We start from the raw sequence: 11,677 nt of genomic DNA on the forward strand, positions 1-11,677 counted from the left end.
ATTCTATAAGACAAACAGATTAATTCAGAACCAGCTGCATAGTTATAACCATGCGTTTTAACATTCAAAGTTTAAGCATCTAAGATATTAGAATCAGTCAAAGATAACGGCAAATTAGGTTGAGCATTAAAATAGACTGGACCATAGGCCACTGTAGATTCTATCGAACCCATCAAAGATTGTCGAAAATTTAAATTTCTCGCATCTCGTAAAGCCGCTAAGAAAGTCTCAGGTAGCCCTTTAAGAGTTAAAGGTTTAAAAGCAATTTGAACCATGCCAATATGCAAAAACTTATATTGAGATCTATATAAATCAATATCTCGCTTATTTAATAAACGAATAGTTTGTTCAGATGAGTTTAACGCCAAAGATTGCTCTGTTGTAAAATCAACTGTTTATTTGAGATTTTATCAAACCAACCATAATCATAAATAGTTTTTATATTCACTTTCAGAATAGTCCATTTGTTTAACAAATCAAGGTTTTGAGGTATATCTACCTCTTCTAACCGAGTACTAATTTTAATATCTTCTTCATCCATGAAAGAGAGATTATATCTATGCCGAAATTCTTCACATCAATTATATATATACCATGAAAGTTCCTAGGATCTGATACCAACGATACAGGATCACTGACCTGGCGGTGGTCCGCCCAGTCATAGATCAAGCAAGTCAATATCCTTAGAGGTAGTCCAACTACATAAGAATCGAAATACACAAGAATTTTAACATAGTTTCTCAGACTGCATGATTTAATTATTTTACCCAAGCAAAGGACCTGTCAAGAAACTAATACATACTTTTATTGAGCTCATGTGTCTGATAGTTCTATATTTAAAAAAAACAATTAATATATATATATATATATATTGCATACATAATTCAGTTTTAATACATATTACAAATTTATCATAGTATTGCTATAAATGATAATAAATAGAATCAGTAATTATTTATTAAAATGTGTATCGCAGTAACTTTTCCTTTAAAGTTTCCTCTTAAATAGTAAATGGGCAATTTAGGATAAATTTGACAATATCATCGTTCTATTGATCGTTCTTAAAATACAAAAAATTACGCTACATGGTATTGAAAATAAGTGGTTTTAAATTTTCGATCCTTTGCTTGTCCTATGGGCAAACTTTCAAGATCAATAGTCAATAGTGTTACCATGGTCAAAAACTTGTTAAACTTACAAGGTTTGCTCATCAGTCATGGAGCAAACAGAGTTAAAATTTAAGGCCGTTCATTTTCAAGGTCATTTTTTTAAAAAAAATCAATAGTCAACATTTGCACAAAAATAAGTTGGAATAATATGAATTGAGTTAAGATGGGCTAAACAATATCATATAGAGGGAGTGGTCTATATGATCGAAATTGAGAGATCAAAATGACTTAGTTAATAAATTAACCCGTTCAAGCTTGGACGAATCACAATTTCATAAATTAATTTTATCACCGATAAATTCAATAGCGTTGATAATTCTGATAATTCAAAAGAGCTATCATAATTCATTGCAAACCAATATAAAAAATGTGCATGTGACCATACTCTATAATAGGGGTCATGTAACCTGATCAAACTTGACTAGACCCTGGAAATTTGTTTGTATATTAGGAAACAAAAATAGAAAATAAAAATATCTATAACAAAAACCTCTCTGTGTAATTTGGTACCACAAAATTGGAAACGACAATAAAACACATCATGTATTTTAATGTGTTTATGTTTTTTTTTTTAATTAAACAATGAAAGGTCCATGTATTTAATAGATTGGGTTATTATATGTATATATAAAACCAGCTATATTCGAATTGGCAAAATCATGAAGAAGGGGACGTATATGGTCCTTCAAATATTTTTTGATAGTGAGTGAAGATTCCACTTTTTTAACAAAGAGTTATCTAATATATATTTGAACCTAAAGAGTTTGCAACATATATCTAAGTTAGTTTTACGAATTACGGGTCTGAAAAAATTAGAGTGTATTGTAGATCTTATTTCTGTTTTGTAGAGATTAATATTTTATTTTTGAATTATCTGAGACTCAAGTTAAGCATTTCAAAACAGTAACAAAAAGGGATCGGAATACGAAAATGAAAGCTAGAGGTAGCAAAAAATAGAGTGTATGCAAAATTTACTTTACCTCGTAGAGATAAGAATTTTGTTTTTGAACCATCGGCGAATATTCAAGTTAAACATTTAAAAATAGTTATAAAAAGGGAATACAAAAATAAAAGCTAACGGTAACAAATGATAGAGTTTATGCAAATCTTACTTTTATCTCGTAAAAATAAAAAATATTATTTTTTATAAATTATCATCGACTGAAGTTAAATATTTTAAAACAGTAACAAAAAGGGAATACGTGAGTCAAAAGCTAGATATGGTATAGAAAGTTGTACATATATAATGCCGAAAGAGCTACAGATATTACATTTTTATAATTAATTAGTGGAGAAAAAGAAAAATTCTCCAATACTATTATTTTATTTTGCTTTATGGGGAACATTCTACAACATAATATATCTCCACATTTATAAAAAAAACATTACAAAAAAAAAAACTTTTCTAACACTACTTTTTATTATTCCAAATATATTTAATATAACAATTTAAAGAGAAAAGAATGGAATTTTTTGCCTCCCCCTAACAAAACTAATTAAACTATAGTCTAAACAAAAAAAATTAAAACATCTTTTAATCATAGGTCATAAGAGTTTATTATTAAAATCGTCACTCAATTATCTAGTAAAATCATTTCTTCAAAACTCATTTAACTATATTTATAGCACTCAAAGGTCACTCAACTAATCAAATTCCTGTTTTGCCCTCTAAATTATCAACCATTGTCGTATTTTACTTTTCTAATGTTATAATAATTTTTTCTCTTTTTAATCTATATTGTGAACTTACGTATAGAACATATAAATTTTATTTTATAAAGTAAAGAAATGAAAAATATTTTTCAAGCATCTTTAATGTTCTTAATTGAGCATAGTAAAAAAATTAATTAATTAAAATGATTTGCTCGTATCAATAGTTTTGATAATAACAATAAAAACTCAAAAAATTATTTACAGTAGTGAAGCTCTAAGCCTAAGACTATGCATCAGTGTGGAAGTAGGAAAAACAAGTTTAGGAATGACATTCCTTAGATTGTGTTCTCCTTATCTTCCAACACAGTTTATCTACGATATTTCATAAATATTTTTATTTGCATACCGAACACAAAAAATAAATAAGAAAGTAAGAAACCGACTCATTATTTTTCTGAAAAACATTTTTCTCCGTATATATACCAAACAAAACCTAATACTCACATCACGTTTAACATGGCAACGCTACATATATTAATGTATGTATTTAAATATATATAAGTGTGGACAGTGGAGAGGATAAGAATACTGAATACAGCATCATCAATTGCGTAGATTGATTTATATTTATACGTATAATATAAGATATGATTCCAAATTAATATCAATTCTAATCTTTTGACTGAGTGTTACGTTTGGGCTGACTTTGATGAAAAATAATTAATCAGTTCCATCTATTCACAAATAATGTTTATTCTCGACAATATATTAATCTCACATGTGATAACTAATCTGTTTACATATTAAAAATGAAATAATTGAGAGCTTTTAAATTATTTCTATTCGATAGCCATATACTTCCCTTGAAATGTATTAGCTCATAATATATTTACAGAGTCAGAATTTTTATTAAAAAAGTTCAAAAATCAAAATACAAAGAAGTAAACATATAAAAAAGTCAAAGAGGCTTCAATACATAAAATGTAATTTTAATTATATATAAATAGTATAATTTTCTGTCGAAGGGTTCAGATAACCACTTAACCCTACTTGGCTCCGCACCTGATTACTCAATGCAAGTTCTAGATGTTAATAGTTAATTGCTAATTTGAACTAGTATAAACTGTACGTGTTTCCAAATGCTTATGGCTTTAATTTAATCTGATATTTTGTTATTAATATAGATGGTCTAAAAGTATATGTACACACTTAGGCTAAGCTTCTTGAAAAGTATGCTATAGTTATTTTAAATAATCACAAATATATAAAATTATATACTAGTTATACACATATCATAACATGAATTACGCATATATAATATGTTCGTCTGCTATTTTTAATTTAAATAATTCGATGAACGACTATTTAGATTAATTCTTCCATTTTGATCCTGCGTGTCCCAAGTTTATGGGCTTTTATTTTTGACATTTTGCACAAATTAGGTCTTAATTATTTTAAAACCAAAATGGAAATTCATACTATCATGTCCTACTAGGAAACACATAACTCTGGCTTTTAAAAAGATTGATCTTATCATATATTAATGAAGAGGTAGATCAACATGGATTGTGGTGCAGTGGGACCTCTTTACCCTTAATTAGAGGTCTCGAGTTCAAGCCCTTGTCGGATATGGAGAAAATCAGAAAGTCCTATTAGGAATGTCACCCCCAAATGTGCCTTGCATGCGCGATTTGAATTTAATCGGTCCTCTAATGAGAGAAACAAAAAAACAATTAAAAAAATGAAGAGGTAGATTAAAACTTTATTAAGAACTTTGTCCCAATATACACTATATAACATAAAAAAAAACATATATAATTGTATTTTTTTAACATTACAAGCGCAATGAAACACATATAATCAATGACCAATTATATTTTAACTGAGCTAATTAATAGCAAAACATAATAATTACAATGCCAATTGAACTTTATATGACCGTCACCTTTAATTAAGATATTAAATAATTTTATTACAAATGGTGACAAAAGAAAACACAAGTACATTAACAAATGTATATATGTTTCTTGTTCTTAAGACATGAACGCTCTTAAGTCAAAAAACTACTGCAAAATTACTAGAAAGTAGCTATACTTAAAGGGTCATTTGGTACGGGATGAGATAGAGAAAGTTATTTCGAGATTAATTATTCAATCATATATATATACATGATAACTTATCTTATTATTATAATATAAATGGTGAGATTAATAATTTCGAAACTAACTAATACCCTTATCCAAATGCAGGATAATACCTCAAACCAAATACTACATGATAAAATAATCATTCCGAGATCATTAATTATTCCTTATTCCTTGTACCAATTAAGTGTGTTCGATATGAAAATATTATTTTAAAAATATTTGTGTACGGTTTAAATAACTATGAGAGGTAGGGACGTGTGGTGGTTGAGATGGGGGCTATGAGTAAAGTGAAAATAATTGGCTGTCTAAATGTTATAATGTACTGAGAAAAATAAAGTGTCTCCCAATTGCACTAACAAATAGGGCCAAACATTAATGACAAAATTAATCAACCTTTTCCCCACATATATTCAACGTGATCATTAGGCCTAAATTTAAATTAATACTAACATGGAGTAACTTATTAATAAAATATAAAAAAAAATAACGCTATTATTGAAATCAATGTTTGGTTATGGTTGGTGACATAAGTAAATAACCAAATCATCAAGAGATATGTTTCAAATTGAACTGTATCTCAGTATCAAAAAATAATATAAACTAATCGGATTAATGATGCGTATGTTTTAACACAATCAGGTTTTTGAGAAGTTAAAAGTGTTTTTTATTTTTTAATTAAAAAAAGAGGTGTTTGGTCAAGCTTTTGAAAGAAAATAAGTACTTGAAGGATAGCAAAAGTTGTTTTTCAAAAGAAATAGTTTTTCCTTTAGAGTATTTTTTTGAAAAAACACTTTTGAGAAAATTACACTTTGAGTCTGTTTGGATGGACATTTGACTTTCGGCTTATTAGTCGAAAGTCAAAAGTTAAAAACTCTAACTTATGACTGATTAAAATCATTTTTTTTCTTTTACATAAATACTAGTACAAAAATATTTGGGAAAAAGGTCTGAAAAATATTTCAACTTTGGCCGAAATTGTTGTTACGATACCAAACTTTATGGAGGACCTTTTACCCCCTGCACTATTTAATAGTGTATTTTAAAGGTATATATGTGCCCACGTGGATACGTTACTATTTATAATTATGCAATATTTATGATGTCCACGTGGACACATATATACCTTTAAAATGGAGTATTAAATAGTGCAGAGTGGTAAAAGGTCCTTTCTAAAGTTTGGTATCGTTACAACAATTTCGGTCAAAATTCGGATATATTTTAGACCTTTTTCCCAAAATATTTTAAAATAAGTTAATTCAAACAAGTTTTTAGAAGCACTTTTAAAAGTTTGATCAAACACTAACCGTTTATAAGTGTTCTTAAAATTTTATTGATTAAACACAAATTGTTTCATATACCAAAAGTGCTTATTTTTAAAAGAAAAAAACACTTTAAAAACATTCTTCAAAATAAATTGATTTTAGAAGTTTGATCAAACAAGCCATCCGAAACTCCTCGACAAAAAATACACAATATATACTATATTTTTATTTTTCGAGCTCGTACATGCTCATTTTAGACTTGATCCCGCACTTATTGGGCTGGTATACAGTCGAAATATATAAAAACAAGGTTGCTTAATTAGAAGATACATGCATGGTCATGGTCTAATTGGATTTAACACCTCAACAGTACCCACCAAAAAAAAGTTTAGTAATAATAACACATGATAATATTAATTAATTAATAATTGTGTGTTGGTATGAAATGATAATGCAATGGCAGTTGCTAGAAGAATCACATACATATATCACAGGTCAGCAAATCAGAAATATACGATCATATATGATTTTATTTTATTTTGTGAATCAAAGTAAGGTAGCAACAAGTTAATTACCAACATGAGTTGTGGTACACTGGTGGGAATGCTTCAACCTTAACCAAAGGTCTCAAGTTCAAGCTCCGGATATGGAGAAAATCTTGTTGGGAGCGCCACCCCCAAATGGCCCTGCAGTGCGAGGTCCGGATTTAGTCGGAGCTCCAATGTGGGCTTCGAACACCGAGTGGAGAAAATCAAAAAAAGAAACAAGTTAATAAATCACATGTTCATAGAGAGTTTTGAGAAAATAAAAAATACTAATTAAGACCAATTATAATATATAATACTATCATGATTAAAAAAAATATTATTGCAAGCTATAATACCAAATGCCAATTATATATGTACGTCTATATTCATCAACCTCCAACTGCAACATAAGGACATTACGACAATCGATTTGAATTAATAATTCGATCAAAAGAGTTTTAATTTGTTAAACAATTTTGGAAAAAACTATATAATTAGACGTATTTTACTGTCATATATATTGTTATTAACTATAGTTTCAAAACATTATGTATTTTATCATTAATTAAGAGTTTCTTACGCATCTTACCCTTAAATACATGTATTTTTGCTACCAGATTCACAAAAATAGGGAGAGAGGCGAGCGAGATCTGTATGAATCTCAAATACATGTAAATCGCACTAAATACACACTAGATACATGTATATGTATATATCTGGAGTGATTCACATGTATCTGAGATATCGAATACATGGGAGAGTGGTGAGCGAGATGGGAGAGAGGCGAACGAGATTTTCTATGTATCCCAGATACATACAATCTACTTGATTACAATGTATCTAGAGCAAATTACACCTAAATTTGACCCATGTATCCCAGATACATATATCTGAAGGCATCAAAATCTGGTAAGATACGTAATATTACAAATTAGAGTGTATCTAAGTAATTAGCTCATAAACTAATAAAGTTTATGTAAATTTCCTTAAATTCTATTAGAAAATAATTTCGTGAATCTTACGCGATGTGAATTAACGATAGTCAATTATAACTTAAAGTAATTGACTTGGCCCATATGTCTATTCATAGCCATCCATAACCAGTATTTATAATATTCTATTATATTCGATTAATTTCATGTGAACTTATAAATGTAAAATACCAATACACTCTCTTAGGACAAATTAATTAAGTCATATGAACATGTGTTAATATACTGATTCCTTCTACTTTAAGCCATGTGGTTGATGTTTTTTTTTATTAGGTGAAGGAATTTGACTTAATTCTCTTCATCAATTTATTCTTTCGACATTCTTATTTTTTCCGTTTTCCGTTTACCTTCTAAGTGTGAATTGCACTAATTTTGTGTCTGTTTCAATTTATGTTACACCATTTAAATTTCAAGTCAATTTTTGTAACTTGAACAATGAATTAGAACGTAATATCTTTAAGCTTTAAAAATTAAATTAAACATAAAGTAATATAAGTTACGGTAATATATAACAGATAAAAATATTTAAAAGGCAGTATTTAGACCAATTTTGCATTCATAGACACTTTAGGGTTTTCAACATTAAAATCGTCATGGTTAATTAGTTATAATATTAAAGAAGTTTTAATATAAAAAATGTGTTTAAATTAAGTGAAATAATTTCTCTTCTTTGCATATACAAGAATTAATACAAATAAAATATTTTTAAAAATGCTAGAAAACATTGTTAAAAATGAAATTTTGTATTTCACTCGATACAAAATAATTCTATCCACAAAAGTAAATTACAGTAATAATAAAAATTATCTAACATTTTTTTGTTTGTACAATAATGACATATCTAGCAATTATAAAAGGGATTAGCATATTTTTAAGTCTTCCATATCATTCCTTAATTTGTTTTAAAAAGGGATTTTGGCACATTGATTCTACTACTACTACTAAACTAATCACAAATAATGTAGGAGAAAGCTAAGGGTGTCAATTGAATAAAATATTCCTATATCCGCAATATAAATAGCCTTTAACATTCTTTTATTGACTTTGTTAAAAACGTATTGAAGAAAAAAAAACTTCTTCACAACTAATTTACCATATTTTTTAAAATTTTCTATCATTTAAATTTTTTTAAATTAATTCTTACACTTTCTTATTTTCGGATACATCACTTTACGTGATGTATCGGTCAGATACATGCATCCTTATACATGTATCGAGATATTGGGTGATATATTCGAAACTGAGATGTGATGTATCAGGATGTTAAGCGTGTATCTGAAACCGAAACACAATGTATCGTGACGTTTTGGAATGTATCCGAATTTCACTAAATTTAAGAGATTTTTGTAATTTGGAAAAGAGTAAGGGTAGAATGTAATTATTTTTAACACTATAAAATATGCAAACATTATTTATATTATTAAGTGCAAATTGAATCTTTAACACTGACACATAAATTTGATCAAATTTAACTTGTTAAAGAGGTGCTTCAAGTTATATTATTTAATTAAGAGGAATACTCTAAGGTGACATTAAAGAAAAATAATAATTGAACCGTATCAATAACGAATAACAAGCTAAATTATTGTGATGATTCCACAACAGAATAACCTCAAAACTCATAAGAAATAATAGTTTGAGTCGACCCATATTCATAGCTCTAAAACTAATGTTATACATACATCTAGAAGATGGTGATATAAGGCTTATTAGAACTCAAACTAAAAAAAAAAAAACGCAAGGCAAAATTCACAAGACAAAAAAAATTGGAAGACGAAATTCGCAAAGCACAAGTTATGTTTTGTAAGATATAACTTGTTTCCTACAAAATTTATGTCAACAATAGAGACATAACTTCAATTTCAGAACCCACAAAAAATTATTAAGCATAACTTATTCTTACAAAATAATTATCAGACAATAGTACACAACTCATATCACACAAGATAAAAAATTATATTCTCTAAATATTTTACTTCCGAAACTAGGTTAAATTTAAAAATATTTTAACTCGTAATTTTTCATTAAATAAAAAATAAACATCAAATTAAGAGATACAAATAAAAAATCACCCTAAAACAGGGCAACATGTAAACTTGATAGCAATAACACTAATGCTTGACTTTTGCACATATATTCCCTTTGCAACTTTTTTTTAAGGAAAAATAATAATTTAGTTATAAGGAATTTAATAGGGGTAATATCAGTCTTCAAGGTGTATTTTAGTGATCAATTCTTAACGTATATTTATATCATAATGCCATTATAAATATTACATTTTATAGAAAGTTCGTCAGAAATTTACCGACTGATCATTCCATCGAAAATTCACATGTTATATTTAGAGACCATGGTTTAAATCTTCTTGGATATATCGATGCAATATAATTGAGTTACCACTAAAATAATTTTAAAGGAGTAAGTTAATATATTACACGTTTCTATTGCCATTCTCTAGAAGGAAATAACCAAGAAAGAGGAAAACTTTAGTATATCGTACATATTATGCATGCATGATCATATTCCCTTTGTTTTCTATTCTTTTGTAAGTGTGTATATATACCCCTTTCTATTAAAATCTTCTTCACAACTCAAAATATTTCCAATTCATATTTTCTAAATTAAACCTAGCTATTATTTCAAATATGTCTAGAGTTTACTCAAACCTAAGAACAATTAAAATTTCGAATTATGTAAGTCCAAGAAGAGAAACATTCACTTTGTGGATGAAATCTCTAGTGTACCATGGAAATGGATGTACTGTTTATGACTCAAATGGACAAATTGTTTATAGAATTGACAATTACAATATTAAACGTAGCAAAGAAGTTCATCTTATGGATTGCAATGGCAAAGTTCTCTTCTCTATTCGAAATAGGGTAAGTACTTTTCACTTGTTTATTTACTTTATTATATTTTCAACGATACTGATATATTATTATTATTTTCCACAGAAAGTTCCGGTATTTGGACATTGGGATGGCTATAAATGGAGCTATGAAGGAGTGAGTAGTAAAGAAATACCATGGTTTCAAGTGAAGAAAATTCACAATGTTCTTAGAGGAGATAAAGTGAACTATTATAATGTTATATTGGGATGTAATTCTGAAGCAAGTTGTTATAACATTATTATCCTTGCCACAAAATCTATCAAGATTGTGGACCAACATGGCGGACTTGTCGCAGAGGTAATTAATCTGTCAGATCACCTAAAAGATAACTACATGTATCAAATTCATAACAGAATTGATTAGTACCAACTAATCATGTATATTAAGTTAATTTTTTTTTACTAATGGTGTTTGTGACTTTGTGTTTATTTTTAGGAAAAACAAAAACAAGCAAGTTCAGGAGTATTATTTGGAGATGATGTGTTAACATTGGTGGTGGAACCTCATGTTGATCAATCATTAGTTATGGCTCTTGTAACTGTTTGTGGTTTAATCCATCATAGAATTTGATTAGTTGTATTAAGAGTAATTAATAAGTTTAATTTCTTCATTAGTACCTTTTTCTATTTGGAATAAATAATTGTAATCTCTATCTTCCCTTTGTTCTTGAAAATAGGGAAAAGAGAAGTTAATTGTAATCTCTATCTTCCCTTGAGGTAAGAGTTGTTTTTAGATGTAATCTTGTGATGAATATTAATGTGTACAATCTAATTACTTTTGATAGAAACAGACTAGTTTGTACGCACTTTGGCTATTTCATCAACACAAATATCATATAATAACTCTACTCAAGAAATCTTAATCGCTAAAAAAAAAAGAAATTAGTGATGGACAAAATATTGTAAATGACTAAAAACAAAATTCACATAGTTATATGATTATATCTATTACTTTCAGATAAAACTGGTATCCTACAAATTAAATATGTAAGTTTCTGTGATAACAATAATAATATATTTAGTGTAATTTCAAAAAT

The 11,677-nt window shown here is 27.8% G+C and overlaps 1 protein-coding gene across 1 annotated transcript; it reads left to right on the forward strand.

The window, feature by feature from the left end:
- Window positions 1-10,372: 10,372 nt before the first annotated feature.
- LOC125827173 (protein LURP-one-related 11-like) lies at window positions 10,373-11,211 on the forward strand. Its single transcript, XM_049506533.1, has 3 exons — window positions 10,373-10,629; window positions 10,705-10,938; window positions 11,077-11,211. Exons 1-3 carry the CDS (start codon window positions 10,396-10,398, stop codon window positions 11,209-11,211), a joined length of 603 nt encoding a protein of 200 aa, XP_049362490.1. The 5' UTR covers window positions 10,373-10,395.
- Window positions 11,212-11,677: the final 466 nt, after the last annotated feature.

This window comes from Solanum verrucosum, unplaced genomic scaffold (assembly GCF_900185275.1).
Source record: "Solanum verrucosum unplaced genomic scaffold, falcon-dt-bn FXZP01000060.1, whole genome shotgun sequence".
NCBI lineage: Eukaryota > Viridiplantae > Streptophyta > Magnoliopsida > Solanales > Solanaceae > Solanum > Solanum verrucosum.